The 26,378-nt window shown below is 40.7% G+C and overlaps 1 protein-coding gene across 1 annotated transcript in view; it reads right to left on the bottom strand.

Moving 5' to 3' along the window:
• Positions 1-462: 462 nt before the first annotated feature.
• Positions 463-26,378, bottom strand: part of LOC117541862 (retinal-specific phospholipid-transporting ATPase ABCA4-like) — a 51,367-nt gene continuing 25,451 nt past the window's right edge. The window contains 36 exon segments of the mRNA XM_034209126.1: positions 463-919; positions 1,664-1,913; positions 2,468-2,560; positions 2,747-2,850; positions 3,109-3,243; positions 4,163-4,304; positions 5,067-5,173; positions 5,422-5,484; positions 6,969-7,089; positions 7,266-7,395; positions 7,905-8,028; positions 10,922-11,069; positions 11,247-11,362; positions 11,949-12,126; positions 12,602-12,771; positions 13,835-13,909; positions 13,993-14,098; positions 14,187-14,219; positions 14,523-14,804; positions 15,285-15,383; positions 15,519-15,643; positions 15,974-16,146; positions 16,534-16,587; positions 16,802-16,856; positions 17,646-17,851; positions 19,562-19,667; positions 19,770-19,951; positions 20,250-20,387; positions 20,495-20,634; positions 21,212-21,343; positions 21,454-21,631; positions 22,937-23,140; positions 23,968-24,060; positions 24,167-24,371; positions 24,517-24,738; positions 24,979-25,201. Coding sequence (XP_034065017.1) covers positions 788-919; positions 1,664-1,913; positions 2,468-2,560; positions 2,747-2,850; positions 3,109-3,243; positions 4,163-4,304; positions 5,067-5,173; positions 5,422-5,484; positions 6,969-7,089; positions 7,266-7,395; positions 7,905-8,028; positions 10,922-11,069; positions 11,247-11,362; positions 11,949-12,126; positions 12,602-12,771; positions 13,835-13,909; positions 13,993-14,098; positions 14,187-14,219; positions 14,523-14,804; positions 15,285-15,383; positions 15,519-15,643; positions 15,974-16,146; positions 16,534-16,587; positions 16,802-16,856; positions 17,646-17,851; positions 19,562-19,667; positions 19,770-19,951; positions 20,250-20,387; positions 20,495-20,634; positions 21,212-21,343; positions 21,454-21,631; positions 22,937-23,140; positions 23,968-24,060; positions 24,167-24,371; positions 24,517-24,738; positions 24,979-25,201 — 5,044 coding nt within the window. The 3' untranslated portion in view covers positions 463-787.

Raw genomic sequence — 26,378 nt, forward strand, 5'->3', positions numbered from 1 at the left:
TATGACATTTGTTTACATGTGGGACATAAAATTGAGGTGTGTGCGTTAATGTAAACGTTAAAAAATCTGCTTCTAAGGTGCTTGAATATTTTAACAGAGTATGTACAAATGTATACATGCCAGTCAATCTAAACACCAGACGAACACCCAGCTGTTTCCCCACAGTTTTGCTGTTAAAATACATAATTTAAAGTGTATTTTTTTACAATATTTTAGAAAATTAACTCCGGTTTGCTGCTTGTTAAGTGGCTAGAAAAAAAGCCAGTGTTACCAGTTACTTTGGCAGGTTAACTGGCAAGTCTCGTCTCTACTCTAAAAATTATTTGGCTAGCGAAATATTTAAAAGTGCTGCTTTAAAGGTGGGGTAGGTAATTTTGGAGAAACCAGCTCGAGTGCGCTAGAATTTGAAAATACACAGCCGGAACAAATCTGCCACTTCCTTACAGAGCCCCTCCTCCAACACACACAAACGCGCACATGACCAATGAGGGCACGAGATAAGTTTGTGCACAGATGGAAGGCTGACAGGCAGGTAGGCCATCCAGTTACTTTAGCCGGGGCGGCTCAGATGATTGGTCGTGCTTTTTACAGTGCTACGGCTTCCACAGATGACATTCTTTAATGGATTTTTTGTCAAAGCACTTTAGATATTCTTTGCTATCGGGATGTTAAGAGCATTCCATGGAATATAACAAAAAGTGTATCTCGAGCCGGTTTCTCAAACTTACCTACCCCGCCTTTAACTGTGGAATGTAGAAAGTTATATCACTGCCCTGTTTAGGTTTATTTACACGGGACCTTTACGTGTTCTCCTCTGCACGGGCAAGATCTTCACGTCTTTTTTTCGACCTGCTGTCCGTTTGTTTAGCGTAGCGTCCTCGTCCTCTGCTGTCTGCTGCTTGGCAAAGTTAACGAACACCTGCAAAACAGACAAACCAAGTCAGTACATTGTTGAATATTTTTTTAACTGCATTAAGGCACAAAAGGACCGTAGTGTAGCTGATTGTAAGTCATATTTTAACCAATAGAAGCGCAAGTGTTACATATGCCACTATGTTACGCAAGTAAACAAAGAAGTCCAATGGAGGCGTTCCAGGCAGGGTGTGCAGACCATTTACATGCACAGACCATTTACATGCACACAAACCTATATAACACACTACAGGAAATCGAACACCTCAAAAAGCACATTAAGGCCTTTTCTTATACACTCTTCTCTTAAATAAAAATAGGGTGAGAAATGAAACTGTCTGGTTATCTGAACATATACTTGTAGGAATTTATTTTGTATTTTTTATACTTTGTCATATTTTAATTTAACCCTGGAAATTGGTGTACAGCCATGTATGTATATGTGTACATATGTATGTGTATGTATATATAGAATTTTGTTTATCTGTGTTAATTACAGAATTATCTTTTATTTACTTTATCCTGCAACAAGATGACTAATGTCCTCCCGCTTCTACTAATTTAGTTTATTTTTTAGATGTATAAACTGTCTAAATTGTTGAAATAGTAGAATAAATAAGAATAAAAAATATTCAAAAACAAATTATAACAAGATAACTAACCATTCTTCCTTCACAAACATCATCAGGACTGTTTCCCCTAAATGCCTTTAACACAGTCTGAGACGCTTATTGTCTGTGTTCAGAAGTACCTGGTCCAGTGTTGTCTGGGAAACAGAGTAGTCTTCGATGCTGAGCCTTTCTTTATTGGCCACCACCAGCTGGAATATCCTGGCCAGGGAGGAGGAGGCGATCTCGTACTGCAGCGTGTTGTAGTGCTTCTCCCTCTGCACGCAGCCGGGGAAGCTGCTCTTCATGAAGCTCTCCACGGGCTCCAGGTCCAGAGACACGCCCGCTCGAGCTGCCTTCATCTTCATGGTCACTACGTAGCCGTCACCAAACCTAAGGCAAGGAAACACAATGCGAAGAAAGAAACATTTTTCAGAGTACAATTTAAATCTCTTAACTTTTTATCCCCCAAGGTTGTTGTACAACTTCGCATTGTTATTTTTTCAAGTTTGACTGTTTCCTTATATATTCCTTTTCAGTTCCAAGATGCAGACCTTCATTTAAGATAAGATCAGATTAAATAAACGTATTAAATCAAACCTTTAAAAGCAATATGAGTAAAACACAGGATAGGCAAGATATGAGGTCACACAAGAGTAATTAGAGTAAGAATAAGAATAACTAAGAAACAGTTTAGGTAAGAATAACAACATTATGATTAGGAGAACATGGAGTAGTTGGTTTTGCAGGCATATCAATATGAGTAGAGATATATATTAATATTAATAAATATTAAAGTCTATGTGTCACAGTAGGTACATACAGGGAAGTTGTATACACTGGTCAAGCCTTGGTTGTAGAGCCAAATATATTCTGGCCAAAGCACTTCAGTTTTACAGGTTTAGATTTATGATATTAAAATACTACCCACACAGAAAACCTCTTACTTGTATTTGAGATGCTGGATGGTACCCAGACACTTGAAAGTCCCATTGACCATGATGGCCAGTCGAGTGCAGAGGGCCTCGCACTCCTCCATACTGGTGAAAAAAAACATCATCAATCTTTATTTTTACTGCTGCTACTCCATGTCAATGAGCAATCAATCATACTTTATAGTTCTAAATAATTCAGGTTGTTGGCAGAAGAGTTACAGTAGCTGTGTTTGCTCAGCTGCTGCAGCAGGAGTGTGTACTCTGGATTAATTTCATTATTAGATGTTGAACCTGTGTGATGTTAGCACCACGGCACGCCCGTCCTGGATCACACTCATGATGGCATTCCACAGGAAGCGTCGAGAGTGGGGGTCCATCCCTGTCGTGGGCTCATCCTAAACACACACACACGACAAATTCTCTGAGCACATCATTCCATATAAACAGAGACCAAGTCCTTATCTCTATCAGCGTATGGCAAACATCTCTGATTTATGTCAATTTGAATTGGACTGTACAGTTCCCTGCCCATGTATAAAACATTGGAGGCCAGGCATGACTGAACCCATATGGCTCGCCATCTGGATCCATTGTCCATTTCATTGATAAATGCTTGCATCCATCCCAGAAACCCAAACAATGGGCTCTCTCACCAGCAGCACCAGCGCCGGGCACCCGATCATCGCGATCGCTGTGGAGAGTTTCCTCTTGTTGCCTCCGCTGTAGGTCCCGGCGCAGCGGCCCGCGTACTCCGTCAGACCCAGCTTCTGGATGCCCCACTCTGCCACCTTTAGGGGAGAGGGGGAACATGCATTTATTAAAACACGTACAGTACATCTTATCACTTATTTGAAAGATGCACTGAAAAAACTGAAAAGTTGACTTGAATGTCAACAAATATCAAATAACTGTATCAGGTTAGTTGAAAGCTGTAATATTATTATAACCTATTTTTGTATTTAAATGTAATATTATTGCTTTCAACTAACCCTATCGGAATCAGAATCAGAAACGGGTTTATTACCAGGTAGGTTCACACGTATGAGGAATTTGACTTGGTGTCGTGATGCATAAATACAAGTAAAACAACAATTAAAAAACACAGATAGAGAACTATTATAAGAAAACTATAATAACGTTAAAAATAATACAAAATATAGAAAAAACTAAATATAGCAGTATGCGCAATGCAATAGAATGAAGTTACTGTATGTGATATCTTGTGACATAATAAATGTCCTTAAAGTAAACGTCTCAGTTTCAGGGCCGGCCAAACTTACTGATTACTGAGCCCTTTACAACAATTTAACAGCAAAAATGAAAAGCACAATTTAAACAGTTGTGGAAAAAGGACCCCCACCCCAAAAAATGAATAAAACAGATTTAAAGGCCAGCTCTGCTTCAGGAAGCCCCCTGGACACTGGAAGTGGAGACAAGAGAGTAATGGCTAAGCTATCAATCTTGTTGGACAACGTGTCTCCCCCCCTTCCCCAATGTGTCTGCCCCGTGCAGCTCGTTCAGCGACAGGCTGCTTCATCTCTGTCTCACAGAGAGATAGTGTTCTACTCTTTTATTTTGTCTTATCTGTACTGTCACCTTTGCAGTAACAATGTTCATTTACCCAATGTGGACCGAGTAAAGGATTTCTGATTCTCTGCAGCGCTCAGTAAGACAGTAACAGATTAAAGGAGCTGGAGGCGTACTCACTCTGGGGATCTCACACTCGGGCACCCCTCTGAGACGAGCGTACAGGTACAGATGCTCCCTGCCGGTTAGCAGCTCATCGATTGCTTCAAACTGAGGGCAGTAGCCCATGTTCTGGTGCACGTCCAGAATCTCTGTCAGGATGCTGCAAAACAAGACACAAGGAGCCACTCGTTACATTGAGCCAATCAGAAACATGATTTAAGAGTGGGATTAGACGGATAAAGTAATCTAAAACATCCAGATTTGAGAGGGAAGCTGATTGTTATGAACAAAATAATACAAAAATGAATGATAATCTTCTTGTTAGTTGAATGTAATGGACAATATGTGTTATTGTCTTTAATGTCATGCCATTTAATACATTGATAACTCCCAATCTGGAGACCTGAGATACATTTGTAGAGTCATATGAAAGATGATAAATAAATGTTGTAGTTCTATACAGAAATTGTTTTTTTTTTTCCCAGTTATCTGTTCTGTTATTTAATTTGTTTTGTTAAGCACGTGCTGCCTCACCTCAAAACGAGCCCAGACTGTCATTATTTCTGAAGTGTCTGAGATGAAAACATGGTTTGTTTAAAAAGTTGGCATAAAAAATGGATTTCTAACAGATAGAACATTAGAATTCAAATCACTATGCAGTAGCTCCACAAAATATATGTATCTGAGTCTTCAAAAACAAAGCGTCGATGAAACCCTGGCTCCTAGTTTTTCTATTCAGAGCACCGCATGTGTTGGTTTTATAGTCAGATAGTGTCATCAAACAGAATTATGTCAGATTGACCTTCTCTGTGTTTAAACTCATTGGACTGTTTCCGGTCTCCCATCTTGAACGCCATGCAGGATGAACCGAGAGCAGAGTGCTGCGAGCTCAGTGTGACATTTTGGACGGTTCTTTATGTACCTGTACCCAGCCACAGTGGCCTCCCCCGAGCTGACATCACTGTCCCCAGTCAGCATTTTGAAGGTCGTCGTCTTTCCAGCTCCATTAACTCCCAAAAGACCAAAGCACTAACAGGACAAAATACAATCAGTCTGTTGATGCGAGGACACATTCTGCTGAATTACAGACAATAAAGGGCTGAACCGCACTCGCTGATACAGACTGCTAATATCATTTTGAAACTTTGAAATCTAATTCGGCTTAATATAATGATAATGCAAATAATCTGAATCTCTAACTGCTCTAACTGAGCAAACACAAAAAGAACAAAGCTTGATATAAATGACACCAAAGTAACTGAATGTAGTGTTTTTACCTCTCCTGCAGGGACACCCACACAAACCCGGTCCACAGCTGCCCTCTTCCTGCCCACATACGTCTGTGCAGAGGAAGCAAGGAAACATGATGACTGGTTCATATTTGTTTAGTGCATTTAAAACGATAACAGCATCTTTCTACGGCATTAATCTGCCTGCTTATAGTTTTGAGCATTTTTTGTTCTGCACTTCAAATTGGTTTATTTATTTATTTTATTTAATCGTTTATTTGGCAGGGACAATGCGCAGAAATTAACACTTAAAACATTCAAATGTGTCAAGCGTAACAGTGCCAGATTTAGCTTTGAGCTCATTTCCATCCGCAGTCCCTCACATAAAACATTTAAGAAGTTTACATTTTACAAACATAGCAAAAACAAAACACATGATATGCAAAAAGTGCAAAAGAGCAAGAGCAGCATACACAAGTATTTATGACATGGCAATACAATATAGCAGCAACGACATGTAAAGTGCAAGAGATGATACAAGAGCTACATAAAGTGCAAGAGGAGATACCCCTGTGTTAAAGTGCATTTAGTGGCGATTGCACGTCTGTTTGTTTCTCAACCATTCTTTGAGTTGACCTTCAAAACTATTGAGAGTGGGACAATCCTGTATCTCAGCTGGGAGGCTATTCCACAATGAGCTGCCTTTAATGGAGAGGACATTTTGTCCAAAAGTGGTCCGTCTGCGGTGGACCTCACAGTCTCCTCTGGTTTCTGACCTAGTGCAGCGTCCAGTGTCTCTTTTGTGGATGAATTCCCCTAAGGGGGGGGGGGGCAGTGCATGTAAACATTTATAAATAAAGCACATACTTTTAAAAGACTTAAAATTGTCAAAGCTCAAGAAATTGTGTTTTTCAAGGATGACACAGTGGCGGTATGAATGTGGCTTTCTGTCAAACACCTTGATAGCTCTCTTGTACAGCTGTTCTATGGGTTTCAGGTTTGTGGCACAAGCAAACGACCAGTTTGTCAAACAGTATTCAATGTGTGATAGAATCATACAGTGGAGGTATGACTTTGCAGCATTGACAGAAAGGTCTAATTTGAAAGAAACGGGATTAAATATCATGTTTTATTTCATTTAAATAATAGAAAATTGCATTTCTGAGATTATAATAATCCTCCATAAACAAATGGTCATCATCTAATAAAAATAGCCCCAAACAAAAACAACAGACAATAATTATTTGTATATTTAAAATGTCCCCTGTTATGTTGTGGACTAGCTTTTGTATTGTATTGTTCTTTCCATTTGATGTCTTTTATGTATTTAAAAAAAATATATTTTTGCATTTTCTTTCCGTTTCTTTAAGCAGTTAATTAAAAATAATTTCCCACAATTAAAGGGAGCTGTATTTCCAATGTGCAGCTAACATGTTTTTAATCCAGCATTTAACCCACTAAGATTTTGTGGATATACTCATAAATACTGCAAGGGATTACTTTGTGTCTTGTACATTTCATTCAACTTTATACGTGATATTATTTCAAAGTTAAACGTGAAAAAATCACAAAGACAGGCGAGCCACTGTCTCTACCTTAGAGAGGTCTCTGATCTGCAGGATGTCTGTCTTGCTCGCTCCGTCATAAACTCTCTGCCTTTCTGCTGCCACGTCTTCATCCTCGTCTCGTACTGTAGTCTGCGGGCACTTTGTGAACCTGAAGAGGGCGAGAAAATCATCTGTGGATGAGCATTACAGTTGTATCTGATCACAGGTGGGTATGAGCTCTGACCGGCTGTGAAAGAGTTTGTAAAGAAAGGTGGAGACATGTGTGTAACAGCTGAGATGCTGTGTGTGCAGACCTGTACCGTCTGTGTTTGAAGAGTAGCTTACCAATTGTCCATGAAGAAGCGGTACTGGATCAGAAGATTAAGAATAAAGAAGACAAAGCCTTCCACTGCCATGAAAGCTATATTTTTCCCCACAAAGTCCCACCGGAACGGGTCCTGTGTGAACTCCTCACCTGAAGACAGATACATACTGAAAATGAACCCCTCTTCAGCACAAAGTCAGTCGTTTTTATATTTCACAAGCAGTACAAATATATTTTCCAGACAGTGGCTACAGCAATAATAATAATAATATATGTTAGCAAGTCAAGACTATCTATTGGAAATAAGATAATCTTTATTTGTCTTACAGCAGGAAACTTTACAGCATTACAACGGCAATTATTTCCATTATTGTTGTTACTTTAGACTGCACACATTTGTATTTAATAATCACTTCCGGCTTTGACACATGGGTGTGGTTTGTTTGCATTTAGTCCACCTGTTGTTTGCCAGTAATTAGTATGACACAGAGGCACAGACATTTTCTGTTGACCGTTTGGTCCTCTTTAAGTTATGGTTTGTTTATTTGAGTTATAACTTCAGTACAGACTCTTTACATTGAAACGTGTCAAAGTGATGAGCCTACATTAGCCCTCTAGTGACTGTTCATTGGGAGTTGTGTCGGAACACTAGTACTTACCAAATCTGGCATAAACATCCGTTACAGCCTGGTTCATGGCCATGTCGATCAGTCCTCTCCCAAGGCAGAAGTGAGGGAACAGCAGCAGGCCTTTCTTCAGCCACTCATTGAACATCAGCAGAGACTGGCAACACACATATACTTAATAATAAACATTTCACTTGGGTGCAGGATTGAAAGATAACTTCAACATACTTATTACTGAAAGTCATTATTATCCTGGATATGCATCACGACATCATCTCAGCATTGTGTTTATGTATCTCTGCTCAGTTGAAAGAGTATAGGTGTGTGCCAGTAAAACCATTTGGTAAAAAGAACCATCTCCATATTTCAGCAGAGCAGGGAGTCACCTGTTAGCCCAGTGGTTCTCAAAGTGTGGGGCGCGCGCGCCCCCCCTGGGGGGCGCAGAGGCATGCCAGGGGGGGCGCGAAAGACCAGGAGGAAAAATGGTTATATAAAAAAAAAAAAAAGATTAAAAAAAAAAAAAAAAAGATTTTAAAAAAAATTATTGATTCGAAAATAATATGATACAGTACAGTACTATTACGTCTGGGTCTCTGTGTGTGTGGAACGAGCCATTTTGTGTGCGCGCGAGAGAGAGAGAGCGCACCGGTACCGGAGATCGTTGTTCTTAGCTTCTGGTGCTAGCGAGCTACGCTAACGGATATAAGGAGTTTTTTCAACAACAAAGTGGAGGAGAGTCCTCTCCTGTCAGACTGAGAGGCTCAGTGAACTAAAGGACTCTTTCAGTGTTATCTCAGTGGGTCTCAAACGTTTTGGTCACCATTAATGTAAACAATTATTTCCGAGGCACACATTTATATGATCATTATAGTTATACAAAAATAAGAGAATAAATGAAAAACAGGTATGAAATACTATATGACATTAAAAAAAGAATAAAGTTTAAAAGGGTGATTTGTAAAATATCCATAAAGAAAAAGTAAATCTGTTTACAGTTCCGTTTCATCTGGGTGTTGAGAGGTATCCATAGATCTCTTCATTTTGCTCTCAATGTGTCCACACACCACCTATAAAAATAGCACTTTACCCCTGCTTACACCTATATGCCGTGAGCTGATTATCGAGCCTTCGTTGTAACAGTTGCGGGAACACTGTGTATGTGCGTGTGGAGAGTGTTGCAGTAGAAAATTCCACTGTAGCGCCGGGTACATTAATGGGAAACCCTAAATGTTTGAGCACCCTCTATGAAACGTCATGCTACCCCACAGCACCCCCAAAATAAGTCTCTGGCGCCGCCACTGAGCCTGACTATGTGTGTTGGGGGGCTTTTTTTTTTTCTCCAAAGGGGGGGCCTGACAGAAAAAGTTTGAGAACCACTGTGTTAGCCTGTCAGCAGCAGCGTCTCTGCCCTGTCCCCCCTGACTTTTGTTTTTTCTCATTTCAGTTTTTCTCTCTTCTTCTTAAAGGTGGGTTAGGTCATTTTGGAGAAACCAGCTCGAGTGCGCTAGAATTTGAAAATACACAGCTGGAAAAAATCTGCCACTTCCTTACAGAGCCCCTCCTCCAAAACACACAAACGCGCACATGACCAATGAGGGCACGAGATAAGTTTGTGCACAGATGGAAGGCTGACAGGCAGGTAGGCCATCCAGTTATTTTAGCCGGGCCGGCTCAGATGATTGGTCGTGATTTTTACAGCGCTACGGCTTCCAGATGACATGTTTTATGGATTTTTTGTCAAAGCACTTCAGATATTCATTGCTATCGGGATGTTAAGAGCATTCCATGGAATATAACAAAAAGTGTATCTCGAGCCGGTTTCATACCCACCTTTAAATAATTACTCGCCAGTCCAACAGGTCACATCACTCTCATTGTTTTTGTTAATGTTATTCTGAGCTTCAGACCTTCTGCTGCCCCGGCTGCACATTATTAATGAGCCTCAGGGTTTGAACAAAGTCTTGAAAAGCTTCATTTGGATCGAGGTAAGTTAGATGCCACAATTCAAAAACACAATTATTAACAGCCCATCGTTTCCTAGACACCATTAAAAAAATGTTATTTTCAAATGTTTACTTGTGATTCATACTCAGAAAGTTCCTCTGAGATCCCTTACTCTAGAAAGTAGCAAGCATTTTGTTAATTCCATCCATCCATCCATCCATCTTCTCCCGCTTATCCGTGGTCGGGTCGCGGGGGTAGCAGTTCCAGCAGAGAGCCCCAAACTTTCTTTTCCCTGGCCACATCAACCAGCTCTGACTGGGGGATCCCAAGGCGCTCCCAGGCCAGCAAAGAGATATAATCCCTCCACCTGGTCCTAGGTCTACCCCTTGGTCTCTTCCCAGCTGGACGTGCCTGGAACACCTCCCTAGGGAGGCGCCCAGGTGGCATCCTAACTAGGTGCCCGAACCACCTCAACTGGCTCCTTTCGACGCGAAGGAGGAGCGGTTCAACTCCGAGTCCTCCCGGATGACCGAACTTCTCACCTTATCCCTAAGGGAGACGCCAGCCACCCTGCGGAGAAAACCCATCTCGGCCGCTTGTATCCGCGATCTCGTTCTTTCGGTCATGACCCATCCTTCATGACCATAGGTGAGGGTAGGAACGAAAATGGCCCGGTAGACAGAGAGCTTTGCCTTCTGGCTCAGCTCTCTTTTCGTCACAACGGTGCGGTAAAGCGACTGCAGTACCGCTCCCGCTGCTCCGATTCTCCGGCCCATCTCACGCTCCATTGTTCCCTCACTCGCGAACAAGACCCCGAGATTTTGTTAATTCAATAGCTTATATAATAAACAAAGTGACAATATACGTTGATTGCTTTGTATACCCCTTAAAGATTTTTAAAAAGTGTTTGAATTTTACTCTTACGCCCTTACGCTTTTTTAATTTAGCTAGATTTTCCCATGAAATATATCAAAAATGCATCTTTGCAGTGAAGATATTGACCCTTAGGGAATCATTAAATTAATTGTCCTTCCTTGCTGTGAGTTGAAAGGTAAAAACAACAAAAAAGTCATCTGGCAATTATTTTTAAACCCATACATCCTTACCAGATTGTTTTCAAAGAGCTCCAGGATGAAGGTGATGGCGCTGCTGTTGATGCCTATGAACAGGTTGATGCAGGACAGAGACACGTAGGCAGTACTGGGGATGTCGAATATGTAGGACATGGGGTACATCAGGGGCGTCACCGACCACCTGGAGGATTTAAATATATTTTTCTGTTTAGATGTCCTTGATGTTGACTTGGGCTGTAATTCAGTTCCTCTTTTTGTTGTTAAGAGGTGACATATTCTGATAAGGCATTTCTCACCTGCACAATAATATATATAATCTTTTCAAAAATTAACCATATATAATTAATAGAATACTGACCCATAGAGCAGAAGCAGAGTTATTAGTGCTGGCAGGTTGGATGGTGATGTGTAACACTTTTTATCGAAAGCCAGGAAAATGCCGACCACCAATGCAGTGCTGAGGGAGTAGTTAACCTAGGGAAGAGATGAAGCACTCACATGAAGAAAAGGAACAGAAACATCTCTTAATATACTCAAATTAACATATGTCCAAAGCAAATTGGCTTCAAGGAAGAATCCACAACATCTGTTTGAAGATGAGTTTGTAATGCACACATGCCTCATGTGGTTAATCACTTTTAATGATTTGAAAACTGCACATCTTTCAAGTCTTGAAAAAAAAGAAACACAATTGTACAAATGAGCCTTTTAGGAAGCAGACTCCTGCTATCTGCTGCACTTTCTCAATGCATTGCTATGCATTCTAACCTGTCATCTGATTGTGTGTTGAAGTTGCATTGTCCCCCTTTTATTGCACAATTTCATCATTGTACCTTTAATTTAAATGTATTTTTTATATGTCTACTATTTGGTATTTTTATTTTTATGTCTTTTACTGGTAACTGTATGGTGTGTGATATCAATTTTCTGTGAAATGTGAAGCACCTTGAACTGCACTTGTTGTATGAAAGGTGCTATACAAATAAAGATTATTATTATTATTCATTTCAGCATAAGCATGGAGCACATTATATATTGACTCCAGCACTGATTGACTCACCATGTCCCAGAAGAAGTTCGCCACCCAGTAAACCACAGGGCTGACCCCGCTCACAAACTGCAGGTGTTTGGCCTTGGTCACTCGCTCCTGGATGAGGTAGAGGACGAAGCTGGCGGGGATGAAGGACATGGCGAAAATAACACAGATCGCAACCACAGCGTCTACTGAAGTGTTCAACCTGAGGAGAGAAGCAGAAAAAGTCATGTTAATGACAAAGTAAATACATGACATATGTGTAATTAATAATAAACAGTAAATGGCAACTTGGGATGGTGGCTTTAGAGAGGAATCCAAAAAAATGCTTTGAAAGCCAAATAAAAAATGTTTGGCTTTAAAAGAGAAAGAATTTAGCAAATGTACAGTTAGGTAAAAGTTTATTTTAAAGACTGTTAAAAAAAGTAACTCATGTTAAGTTATATCTTCAATTTACTTTTAATGTAAACTATTTAAAAATAAATGATAGATTCATGTATAAACATCTATTTTTATAAACGGGGAAAAAACAGAGAAAGAACAGAAGACGTTTTAGTCGCTCAAAAACAGAAAATAATATATATCTTTAACATGTATAGTAATACAAAATGTGCTTTCATGTGCAAATAAATCCACTTTGAAACACAATTTATTTGTATTAATATTAGTTAAACACTCACACTGTGATTTCGGACAGCTGCTCCTTGGTGAGGTTCAGAGGGTGGTTGATGGCGGTGATGCCAAACTCCACAGGTTTGGAGGATGGAGGCAGGAAAGCCCGCAGGATGGCGTTATTGGCCACGTTCATGAAGGCCACCATGGCGTGCCAGCCTTTGTTATTATACCAAACCTGAGGAAGGAGAACAGAGTTAACTGAACACTTTACACCAGGAGTGTCAAACTCAATTTCATCGCGGGCCACATTCGCATTATGGTTGCACTCAAAGGGCCAGTTGTAACTTCAAGACTATATAAAAATACATACATAAATGTTTAATATATAAAATAATGTATTCTATTCCATTATTGCCTCTGCATTGGATTATTATCGGACAGGGTAATAACTTCATAATTAACTACGTCTGAAAGCAGAAGTCTAGGGCAAATAATTGCAAGTCTCTTCAGTGAGAATGTCAAAACATTATTTAAAGAGAAAAACAAAATTCTGAAAAAAAAGTAACATTTCTGAGAAAAAAGTCAAATTTGAGATGCATTGTGGGACATGTAGTTTATGGGCAACGTGCTTCTGCAAATCGGCCTGTAACCGTATAATAAACGTATTACATTTTTTTGCAAGCTCTTGTGAAGTAATAATAATAATAATAATAATAGCTTCGATTTCTATAGCGCCTTTCAGGGGACCCAAGGTCGCTTCACAAGTAATAGTGCAAAGACAAACATAACAAAACAAAAGACAGACAAACAGAACAACAGATCGATTTAGGGGCCGAAAGCCTTGGCAAACAGATGGGACTTGAGGGCCCTTTTGAAGGCTTCAAGTGTGGGGATGTTGCGTATCTCCGCAGGGAGAGCGTTCCAGAGGGTGGGGGCTGCCACACTGAAGGCTCTGTCCCCGTAGGTTCGCAGTTCGCAAGTGAAGTCACGGGCCAGATTTGGCCCCCGGGCCTTGAGTTTGACACCCCTGCTTTACACCCACAACCTTCTGTGACAATTACAATCCTGATCTACAACACCGGGCGTCGTGAGCTGACCTTCCTTATAGAAAAACCTCAATTACTTTAAGTGGAGACCAACGCTATGAAAGCATTTACAGCCAACGTCCTTGTGACATGAATTGCAGTGTGTATAAAATCATAGCGCCAGACCAGTGAGTGTTTGCACTTCAATGCTGCCCCTTGCTGCTTTGCTAATTGCTTTTAGCTGAAAAGCTACTGAATCCATCCCACACATACCTTAACATTGAATTCACTTTCCATGTAATGCAAGAAAGGACCAATCTCCCTGAGTGCACGTCGAGAATAGTGTCCCTGTGAAAGAAAATGATCATTATAATCTGATTTGATGGACTTTTTGCATGACACTCGTGTTTAAAAAGAAAGACGGTGAGTACCGCTGTGATGTTGAGCATTCGCCCCAGTTGATGGAAGAAATGCTGGATGTCTTTGGGGTTGACATTGAGGATGGGAAGCTGTCCTCCGACTGACAGACCTCCATACCTTGGGACAAAGAACATTTACACTCAGTGTCCCACATCGGCTACGCAAGACAAAGAAGAAGTGAAACGGATAAAGTGCAAACTGTTACCTTTGTTCATTCACCCAGTATTTGCTCTTCAAACTGTGTAATAAAAGACATCATTGAGTTAAACAGAAAGGTGAATGATATGTTAGTAAAGGGGTCATACTCTTAACAATTCGGAGTAATCATAGCTTGTTTGCAGCATTTTTATTATCCGTCTATTTTAATGCAGGGTTTATCATCTACAGAGTTTTGAAAACATCGTTTTTCTGTCACTATAAACTTTTTGTCACTTGTTTTAAAACTCCATATTGCCTTTAAGGTGGTTTTACACAAGTTTCCTTCTTTGAATCCCCCTGTTTGTATCAATTAAATGCCGATTTCAGTTATATTTAAACCCACCTGGCCCTGATGAGAGTGGGGTAGGTTTTGACCAGGTAGTCAGAGATGTTCTTGTCCGTCATGTCCAGCATGGTGTCACCTGTGACCTCGAGGCGCTGCCGGGGGGGCAGACCTCCAGCTCCTGGGGGGCAGATGGGCATCATGGTGAGCTTCTTACTGGAGCTGCACTCGCAGGACGGAGACGGGTCTCTCTGGTTCCACTCTGGACTCTTTAAGATGTCGCTGACCGCAGGAGAGGCGTCAGGATACTCCCACTCTGATGTGCTGTTCATACAGGGCATTCTGTGGGGGGGGGGGTAAAAAGGTAAATCACCAGTTATTTGAGAGAACAATGGATATGTAATCACATGTCGTTCATAAGATGACTTTCATGTTAGCAGGTAAGTTACTGCATCTGAGTTAAGGGGAGACACTAAAGGGGGATCAAGGTAAACATATTAACACATTAATATCAGCATGAAACTTCCCCGGGTTATTACTCACATTAAGTCTATTATGTTTTGATTGCCAGTCCTCTAATATGTTATATTAAAGAAATCTGAACATTCGATAAAGCCAGGTTCAAAATGTTTGTTTCATCTTGGAAAAAAACGTCAAAATATACATTGGAATGAAACTTGAACATTTGGTGTACTCAATTGCTACTTAAGTGAAGATGAAAGAAGCTCATTTTGACAAAGCCTTTTAGGATATGTATTATACAATTCCATATATTTAGCAAATTCCATCTAGTCTTGAAGTATGAAGAGTCCTGATACTCACTTTAGTGGGTCTCCTGCCATGCAGCGTGTCCCCAGGCCTGGTCTGTCCAGTAAGCGCTCTGTGAAGCGTTTCATTATGGGGTCAAAGGGCTGCTCGTTACTAAATGGGGACGAGAAAATGTAAAGAAGAAAATCAAGTTAAAGCCAGTAACAGAATAATTAAAAGCAGTTTTATCACAACCAATCCATTAGCAAGGCTAATTTGCCATTTTATAGCATGGTTGAGCGGTCTAACCTGAAGAAGGTGAACTGCTGTCCGTACATCCAGGGGGTCAGAGTCAGGCTGGGGTACTCTCCGAACGGAGGGACGACCATGGTGGAGATCAGAGCGATCAGGACAAAACTGGCAGGAAGGACGATCTGAAATCACCAAAAACACAAGTGAGCAAGTTGCTAAACTCAGCTGTATCAAAAGCAAACTATAAAGAGTTTAAACCACTATGAAACACAGAGAGGTATACTCACATGTTGATACATTTGCATACGAGTTATGTTTTCCACTATTACAATATTTTATTTTAGACAAACATAACCCCTTTGTTGCCAAGTTTTTCCTCAATGGACTCCCAGATGATATATCCTGACATTAATGATGGTGTCCTTTTAGTTAAAATAGTACTTGTCTGCAGTACACAACATTTTCCAATAAACAACACGTATGTATCGCTCACACCCCTCCCAACTGTGTACCTGTGCTAGGAAGTCTTTACTGCTTCTGATGGCGTGATGAAACCTTTTCACCAGCAGCGCGTGGAACTGCTTCAACACCAGACAGGACCCTTTCACCTGCATGGAGCCCTTTCCTGCACTGCTGTCTGATGCACCATGGGTAATGCCGTTACTGTGCATCCCACCATTTTGTTCTGCGATCAACAAGAACATATACAGTAAGTTATAGAAATGATCTATATCCATACCTTTTGCTAAAGAGGCAGTTTTAGATTCCACTGAGCAAGGCACATCAACTTGTTAGAGGTTTTTGATTTAGCTGACAAGTGACAAATAACAAATGTATGGTTATAAATGAATTAGAATTTAAAGTAGTGCTGTGCTAGAAAAGAAGACTAATATATTTTATACTGTATTTCATACCATTAAATTGGTAACAGAAAAGCACATACCTGGTCAAAAAAGTACCTTTACATTTAAATAACAAACAAGTCTGGCACATACTGATTGACCCAAGTTCAGAAGATTCAATTAAAAGCGGGTTTAATTGCCAGAATTCTGTTGGCTCTCAGGTTTCTGACCTTTATCACCCTCTACACCAACTTCGTTTGTTCTCCGCTGTAACATCCACTGTTCTAGAGGAGGGAGTGACAGGCGAGACACAAAACAAACACACACAATCTAGAGGGTTACAACACAAAGAATGCACCACAGCACAATGGCGATAAGACAAGTAGCTAAAGTTGAAGATAGGGAATTAACAATAAAACTTTGCTCTGTGGGATTTACAGCAGGTCAGAGACGTACAACAAGGGAAAGGCCAAGTGTAATATCTGTGGTGGTATTTACCAGGAGTGGTGCCATTATTCGCTGCCTCTCCATCAGCAGTGACCTTTATGAAGATCTGGAAAAACAGAGATGAACTTTGGGAAACTTTCTAAATTTTTCAAGCGATAGTTCTTCTTCTTAAGTTCAGAAAACCAGCGATATACGTTTCCCAATTTCACCTTATTAAACATAACTTAAAATAAATATATTTAGATGTTGAGAGGAAACATAATGCCATCATGTACACTGCAGTATGCACATATTTTGCATAGAAATGTACAAAATTAAAGTAATTTGTCTTGTTTTTCAAATGATTTACTCTCTTTGAAATGTATATATTAATGTGGCACTTTAATAGAAACACAGGAGGGAGAGAGACGCAACAAATGTCATATTCAAACCATGCCTTTGTAGTTCATTACTGGAAATGATTTAACACATAATCAAATCTAATGTAGTGTAAATGTAGAAGCAGATTCCTTAACCTTTATTTTTAAGAAAAAAATACTTTATGGATGCTGTTTGCAGAAATCACTTGTTAGGATGGAGAGTTTTTTTTATTCCTCAGTAGGTAATGTTCAACAGCAAGTCCTCCAATACAACATTTTCAAGAGGTCATTGTGTCCTTCAATGGAATTTTTACAAGCAACAATATGAATATGTTTCCAAATTGAACTATTTGCTCAATGTGATTAACGGTGCTCTTTTTCTTGAAGATCAGAATTCACAAAATGTAAAAATGGGGCTTTATCAAAACATCTAAAATTCCCAAATAAAACATTATGTTAAATCCTGGAAGCTGTATTTTGCCATCTGTAAATGCAGCCTTAAAACACCTCAATAGACAGGTTCAGTCAGTCCCTACCTCCTCTAGAGATGTGTCGGAGATGCCAAAGCTGCTGAGGCCCATGTCAGCCAGCGTCTCCTCCAGCTCTCTGAACAGACTGGCGTACGCTCGGTGTTTGAAGCCTTTACTGGGCAGCAGGTAGGTCAGCTCCTGGCCGATCGTCTCGATGAGTTTGGCTTCAGGGACGTGGTGGTGGATGAGGCTGGTGATGCTGCTGATATCCCCTGGGAAGAAGACAGAACATCATCACTTATGGAGACGGTGGTTAAAATGTTTCCTAAACATATCAAAGCTCATAAAAAAGACTGAGGAAGAGAAACTGCTTATCAGGCCAAAAAACTTAAGTAAACACTATTATTCAAGTACTAAAATAGATGAGTAAAGCACAGTGTCCTCGGGCTGAGTTAGGAGGGAAATGCACATGGATCAATATCACCACTGAATTATAAATGTGAGAAACTGTGTGTTCTGCTTCTGTATCTGTTTTACAACTTGGATAAGTGGGACACTCGGGAGAATACCAAGCAGCGCACACACACACACTTTCTTGAGAGGATCTTCATTGACCTAAATGTCGTGAAAGTTGATTTTCTCAATTCAATATGTTACTATGAGTTTTAGGGAAACAGTTTTTGTAATTTCCCAGCATTGTCAAACAAAAGCACACCAAACTGTCCAAATTAGGCAGATTAACTGAGTTTCTACAAGGTTAAACTCTTTTGCATAATACATTTGGATATTTTTCTACTTACATCTTTTCAATCCTACCTATCTTTCCACCTCTTTGCCCATTGCTCTCTTTTATAGTCTGTGAGAAATACCCTGATTTCCTAGATCCCATCCCTAACTTTAACCATCACAACTACATGCCTAACCCCAACCCTTACTCTAATATTAATTGACGCTTGTATTAACTGGAAAATTCAGTTTAAACCCTGCTAAACAGCTCTTTGAAGAAGAAGTAAGGCCTAGTTAAAATGTCTACACTTTCCTTAAAGGTGGGGTAGGTAAGTTTGAGAAACCGGCTCGAGATACACTTTTTGTTATATTCCATGGAATGCTCTTAACATCCCGATAGCAATGAATATCTTAAGTGCTTTGACAAAAAATCCATAGAAAAAATGTCATCTGTGGAAGCCGAAGCACGACCAATCATTTTAGCCGGCCCGGCTAAAGTAACTGGATGGCCTACCTGCCTGTCAGCCTTCCATCTGTGCACAAACTGATCTCGTGCCCTCATTGGTCATGTGCGCATTCGTGTGTGTTGCAGGGGGGGGCAGGGGGGACCAGTGCCCCTAACACTGACCTCTGATCCCCCTAACAATGAAAAGTTGTTTTTTTAAATGTATATTTTCTGGTACTCGGTTTGCCAAAAACCGCAGGATTTTGTTTCTGTAATGTGAGATTGTGCAGACACCCTTATGTAAAGTAGAGATGTAACTGTTCATTGCCTTTATTTTTATATAAATATGGTGTTAGTGCAAACATTGCACGATAACTTAAACTGAAGCTAACAGTAATAACTATAAGATCTATCTGAAATAAATAAGTGTACTGAAACAAATACCAATAACTGTATTGCATTGTTTTCTTATGCGCAATTACTTCATACTGTCTAGTTCTCTTTATCGTCCTGCATTTATTGTGCCCCCCTCAGAAAATAACTGGCCCCCCAGTGGACCCCCAGTCAAATTGGTCTAGAACCGCCACTGGTGTGTTGGAGGAGGGGCTCTGTAAGGAAGTGGCAGATTTCTTCCGGCTGTGTATTTTCAAATTCTAGCGCACTCCAGCTGGTTTCTCCAAAATTACCCCCACCTTTAAATGCCCAACTCCAAGGGCTTGAATCAAAAGTGGTTCATCAGTAAGATAGTACAAGAGAACATATTGAAAAGAAACAGAGGAGATGCAGCTCATGTTAAAACAGCTACACTTACCATCCAGGACTCTGTCTATATGATGGGAATGGTTCTGAGAGAGATCTTTGTAGCTGGCACAGATGGAGCAGGAGCAGGAGCAGTCTGAGGCACAGTCACAGTCATTCTGATGGAAAACAGAACGCCTTTAACAATGAAAAAAATCCACCCTGTAAACGAAGAATAAACAGACATGGCAGAGATCATTGTGGCTGTGTCTCCAGCTTACCTCCCTCTTCTTGAGATCCTTCATGCGTCGCACAAGTGTCAAATAGAAACCAACTCCAAAGCAGTTCTTGAGGAACAGGGGGGATCCGCTGCAGTGGAGCTGTCCTTTGGAGATGATGGCGATGCGGTCGCTCAGCAGGTCGGCCTCGTCCATGTGATGAGTCGACAGGATCACCGTCCGGCCTGCACAGGGTCACACCTTTAATGTCATTTCAATCAACGCAGCTTCTTTAGACGAGCAAAAAGTCTACCATAACTTTTTTTTTTGCCTTGTAGCAGTGTTACTGCATTTTTCCATTTGATCAGCTTACTACTTAATTCAAGTGCCTCAGGAAAGCTGTGATGCTACAAAGGATTGGTTTTATTCTTCAGTGTAGCAGTAAAAATGTACCTTGAGGGTGAGAATTGTACTGGTGGGCGTAAAATGTTGACCTAAAGGGCTTAAAAGTGGAGCCTATTGGATTAAATTAAGACTTTTTACCAGCTCTATATTTCAGTAGGAGGTCCCAAATGGATCTCCTGGAATAGGGGTCCACTCCTGAGGTGGGTTCGTCCAGGATCACCACTTTGGATCCTCCAGCGAAGGCCATGGCGACTGACAGTTTCCTCTGCATACCGCCTGTAGTGTGTGTGAAAAGCAACAGTTAAAAGTTAAAACAATGATGGAGGAATGAAGGAAATGCTGCCTGGCTCTCTTTCCTAAACCCAGAGGAATTGGCTGTCCACCTGAGAGGTTCTGAGCCTCGTCGTCTCTCTTGTGCGGCAGCCCGAGGTCCAGAAGCATGTCCTCCACCTCTTGCTCCGCCTCCTCCTGGGAGCGGCCCTTCAGCAGCGAGTAGAACAGGATGTGCTCTGCCACCGTGAGACTGGCACGAGAAACAGGGCAACAGTAATAAAGAAGTTTACAGAGGAAGAAAATACAATTGTTGTTTTGACAGTTTTTGGAAAGGTGAGTCTATGAAACCTGATGTACTTATATGATTCTGTTTTCTTCAAGTTTGTATTTTGTTGGTCGAACGCACTTATTGTAAGTCGCTTTGGATAAAAGCGTCAGCTAAATGTAATGTAATGTAATGAGTCAGAACCTGGCATTCAGCAACTGCCAATGTGTGAATAATAAATGTGCAATGATTTGAATAAAGACTGTTCCTAACTTTATTACAACTGAAAACATTCTTAACTCTTAAATGACTTTTCCTCAATACCGAGTTAAGTGTATGCATACGCAGTTTCGCTTTTATTGTTTCCTATACCCATCAGTTTTACCCATGTTGTATACTTTTTTATTGTACATTTGTTCAGTTTTTTTGTCATTTGAGGTTGTCTTTCTTTATCTAAGATGTTCTGTCTGTGTATCTTCCCTGTTCTAGTTCTCCAAAAACGTTATAACACAAAAAATAAAACTTATTTTACTGTAAGAATCCAATATGAAATGTAACTCACTATTTGAAGAGGATGTTGTATTGAGGGCACATCCCCATGGAAGAGCGGATGGTGTCCATGTCAGTGCGGATGTCGCTTCCATTAACGTAGGCTGTGCCAGATGTGGGGGGGAACAGGCCAGTCAGGATGGACCTGGAGACAGAAGATACCAATACTATTCAAAGAAGGTCGTTAACGCTGTGCTGGGATGTTCAGGGGATCACTTCAAACGTTTTTGATTTGGTAATTGATTTTCAGCTTACATAGTGGTGGTTTTCCCAGCCCCGTTGTGCCCTAAGAAGGATGTGATCTGGCCTTCGTAGAAATTGATGCTGAGATGGTTTACAGCCGGACGAGAACTTCCAGAAAACTGCATCACCAGGTCCTCGATCTGAACTCCTCTCTTCAGGCCCAATGGATCGGCCTCAAAGAACATCTGACCTGCATGGAAAAACAGACATTAAAAGACTCAGTTAACATATTTTTTAAAAAGATGCCTTTATATCATATAATGGCCGAGAGTAGAAATTAAGAGATTGTGAAATATAAAACACAAACATAATGAAAATGTCCAATTTATGGGAATTTCACATAAAATGTCATTTAAATGAGCAAACCGCAAGAAACGACCAAGGACTGGATTGGCTGCAAATGGGCCTGGTCATTAGTCTCAATTGACCTGAATCTTTTGAGAACTATGACTTTGATTTATTAGCATTTTTTTACAATTATTTATTGTGTGTGTGTTTAACGGCCAAGGTGCAGTCAAAACTGTTTCAGTCTGCTACGGAAGATCACATAACAAGAATATCAGTTTCCCTTCTTTGCATACATGTTTGAAAATGTTACCATGTAACCTAGAAACTCATATTTTGGTCTTTGTTTTTCTCAAAGTTCTTACTTCGTGTACTCATTTAGAAGTATGGTGCACTGAGATTCATCACAAACCTCAAAACCTTGAAGCACCACTGCAATCTATACACTCGTGTTGGATGGTCTTCCCTGACCACGCGTAGACTGAAACATTGGCACATCCTTATATATAAGGCTATTCTTGGTGCTCTCTTATCTAAGGATGTACATAAACAGAAAATGCACAGGATCTTATCGGCTTCGCTCCGAGAACTTTTTCTGTACCAAAGGTCCGTACTGAACTGGGGAAAAGGGCGTTCAGTTACGCTGCCCTTCAACCTTGGAACCTGCTTCAAACTGAGCTGAAACTCAGAGAGCTGGTCTCATTAAACACACTCAAAGCAACTTTAACTGACCTTGAAGCAGGCCGTTGTGTCTGTAAATGCTTTGGCTAAACTTGGTGTATGACTGTGTTGTGATTGTGTGTTTTTTAATTGTCTGTAACTGTAAAACTGTCTGTAACTGTGCTGTTACCATTCTTGGGCCAGGACTCTCTTGAAAAAGAGATTTTTAATCTCAATGAGACCTATCCTGGTTAAATAAAGGTAAAATAAAATGGTTCAACATATTTTTATTGTTTTTAGCACAATGACAAAATAAAAATCTACATGCAACATCAAACCTACAGACTCCCTAACAGCAATAATTGCCATTAACTCTCCTTTATTATCACAAGTATTATTTTTCTGCTGTTCCCTTTCTGTCTTTCCCATCCAGGTATGGTGTGTTCCCCCTCCTGTCCACTAGATGTCTTCATTGTTTCCCCACATTCAGTTTGTGTCACCCTCCAGTAACCACCATTCTGAGGCTACAGCTTTGTATTTGTCTCCTCACCTTCTGAGTCGTGACCCTCCTCTACGTGGTTTTGGGTTTCTTCCTGTCGTTTCAGCAGCTCCCTCTCTCTCTCCTGCTGTTCCCTCTTACTTTGGTGCTTGCAGCCTTTCCTCCTCGCTGAGCCGTTACAGGTGTGTGTGACCGGTGAGCCCCTGCTCTCAACGTCCTGCTCCACCACCATGTCCGGCTCCATTATCACAGCATCTGAAGGAGACAGATCACAGAAGCATTTTCTGGTTAGGATGTGTTTGATAAAGTTTTGTTTTGAACATATGAACAGGTCCGCTTTCATAGTCAACAACAATGAGGCGTGTACATCTATGCTGCTAGTAATGGTAGAAATTAATCATGCATTTTTATTCCAACAGCAATACATGTTAACAAGAGGAGATGATGATAGCTCTTAAATTGCAGTTACATGGCTTTTGGGGAATTATGTAGAAACTTCACCCGCCTTTTATTTATTGGCTTAATACAGCTACTAAGACATGTTTATAAACTACACATGTTAGACGCTTTTATCCAAAGCGACTTACATACTCAATACTGTGGACAATCCCCACAGGAGTAATTTGGGGTGAAGTGTCTTGCCCAGGGACACAACGACATGCTGACTGCAGTGAAACTACAACATAATTCTAATGTAAGGTCTAGAGCAGCAGTTACAAGTTGGTTTTATATATATTTATTTCGTCTTCTTGCTCTTTTGATGACTTGAGTGCATTGTACTAAGCTGTCCTCTACCGAGATGCTGACTCATTTCCTTCTCCAGGAGTGCTAGAGGAGGCAAGGGAGAGAAACATCTCGTGGGCGTCTTGACTCATTATAAACCTTATATTGACCTTTCCAATACAACCACTTCAGCGGGAATTAGAAGCTTTTCCGGGGAGCACGTATTTTCTTTGGCAAAAATGAAGAGCAAGCTTTCACTTCTCTCACCCAGCTTTCACACGCCAAACTGAGCAACAAATATTGAGTCACAGCCGTCAATTATCAGGCATGTAAGAGATATTAATGTCAGTGACACTAACCTTGATACGCCCTTTCTGTGTTTGAGGTTGCAGATAGTCGCCAGTATGAAGACTGGAATGGGAAGTAGAAAGGTCGACCAATGCCATACTGTCCTATGAAGGGGAAAAAACCATTATCCTCAGTGTATAAAACTGGTGGTACCAAAAAAGCTGTACAATATGGTGTAAAGTGAATCAAAGAGTATATTAGCAGTCCAACCTGGGAAGACATTATCCAAATACCAGGCCAGGACGCCGTAAAGGACAGCATCAAACACCATCATGAGGATGGAGGTGAGGAAGGAGTAGTTGTCTTTCTCTAAAGGGCTGGTCATGATGTTGTCCCACTGAAGACCCAAACCCTGCTCCTCATACCGCGACAGGTACTCTGTGCCGAAGCCAAAAGCCACCGGAGATAGCAAGCTCTAGAAAAAAAACATAGAAACAGATATATGAAATATACTTAATTCACTGACGAGGGATTTGATACTCACTAAACTAGCAAATGCTTTTACTTGAACTGTGTCTATGTTTTTTTCTGTATACATCACACACAAAGAATAGACATACAGCAGCCATTTTCATGGTCTTGGTGATGCGGTCCTGCCAGGCAAAGCAGAGGACATGAGGCAGATAGAGGGTGAAGTAAATGATGCCGCTGCAGGCCGCTGCCAGGTTAGCCTTGTTGAAGAACACACTCATCAGGAAACACTGCATGATAGTGGTGACGGTGAAAGTCAGCAGGAAGAAGAAGACGAGAAGGGGGTTGCTGTAATTCAACACCTTTCCACCCTAAGAGAAAAACAGATGATTTATTGAGGAGTGTTTCATTTATGCATCAAAATACTACTGTTAACAGAAATGGCCAGTGAGGAAAACATTTCTCCACATAAAGATTTTTAAACCAAGCCACAAGAGGGCCCCATTGTATCCTACAAAACATTGACCCTCCAAACCAGCAAATAACTTGATCCTTGGTTCTCTACAAGCATGGGTTTCTTCTCTGTCTCATTCTCTCTCCTGTTCTCTCACCATGATAATGATGGTGAGCAGCGCGGTGCTTGTAGTCATCATGATGAAGCTGTCGATGAAACACGTGCACCAAATGACTCCGTTGTCGACCCCCATGGTTTTGAGAGTCTCCTTGAGACGCAGCTCCTTCTCCAGCACGATGCTCTTCACAGTCATGGACACAGAGTAGATCCAGGCCAGCACCATGAACATGGGGAAGCAGCGGTTCAGCGTGATCATGAAGCTGGAGGAGAGGAGTGAAGACGATCAAGAAAAGTAATTAAACCCGTGGGAAACATTTCTATGAATAACAATTTTTTCCCCCAAAATAGATACACAGGGACATTAACCTCTAAATGATTACATTTACTACTAGTCACTATCAGTCTGAAGATTGTGAGTAAGCATTTTAAGATGTGTGTTTAGGGGACCAAACTTTGACCGTCTTTTGGTAGTTAAAAATGTCCCACTTTAGTGCCACCTAGTGGTAATATTACAAAATAACACTTTGACAGACAACCATTTATGCTGCACAGATACCCAGAAAAGTGCACACGTGCCATGAATAGTGCACATCTGGTGCTGTCAGAGTGGAGGATTTCATATTTTTTTAAAAAGCTTGAATATAAAGTAAAAAGTCCTCCAGTGCCCTGACGTATTCACTTGTGTTTGTTTTGTTTTGTTAAATTGAATATCAGGTATTGAACAAGGTGTTAGTCTAACAGTGTCCAGGATTTGTTTCACTTTTTTCAGTAATGTTGTCCTTCAAAGCACCTGTAAACACATTCAGTTGTGAAACTTCCATTTGTAACGTTTTTGTTGACGATTTCCGTAAAAATAACCCAGACAGATTTACTCTATATTCACCTCCATGTTGGGTCATCCAAAAGTGTTCCATAGATGCAGTCTTGGAGACCTTTTTTTTCAGCCTGTCCTCCTACAAAAAACGACCATATAGGCCGATTGTTCGTGCCCTTATTATGACCCAGAGACACGTTTTAAAGTGCATGTTGTTTCTTACACGACCACTAGAGGTGCTCTAGTGGTCGTGTAAGAAACAACATGCTCCCAGCCCGTTCATTGCAAACGCCCCGGAGGGACGTTTATTCACAAATAACCCTCTCTGGAAAATCCTAAATTGTGGAATAGTTTGGCCATTAAAATGCTTTTCGATTTGATTTCTGGCGAGAAGTGTATATTGTACTCTTATAATCCACGTCCAGTCGATGTGTAGGATCTATAGTTTGATAGATATTACGAAGATGATTTGAGGTCTCGCCAGGATAACGTGTATGCAGCTTCCATGTAAAGTTAGCGTGGGTGAAAACGTTTTTTTCCGGTCTCGAAGTTTTCATAATAAAACCGGATATATTTCCCTCACTATCAAATGATTACACAGTGATATTACTCATCCACTAAAA

This window comes from Gymnodraco acuticeps, unplaced genomic scaffold (assembly GCF_902827175.1).
Source record: "Gymnodraco acuticeps unplaced genomic scaffold, fGymAcu1.1, whole genome shotgun sequence".
Taxonomy (NCBI): domain Eukaryota; kingdom Metazoa; phylum Chordata; class Actinopteri; order Perciformes; family Bathydraconidae; genus Gymnodraco; species Gymnodraco acuticeps.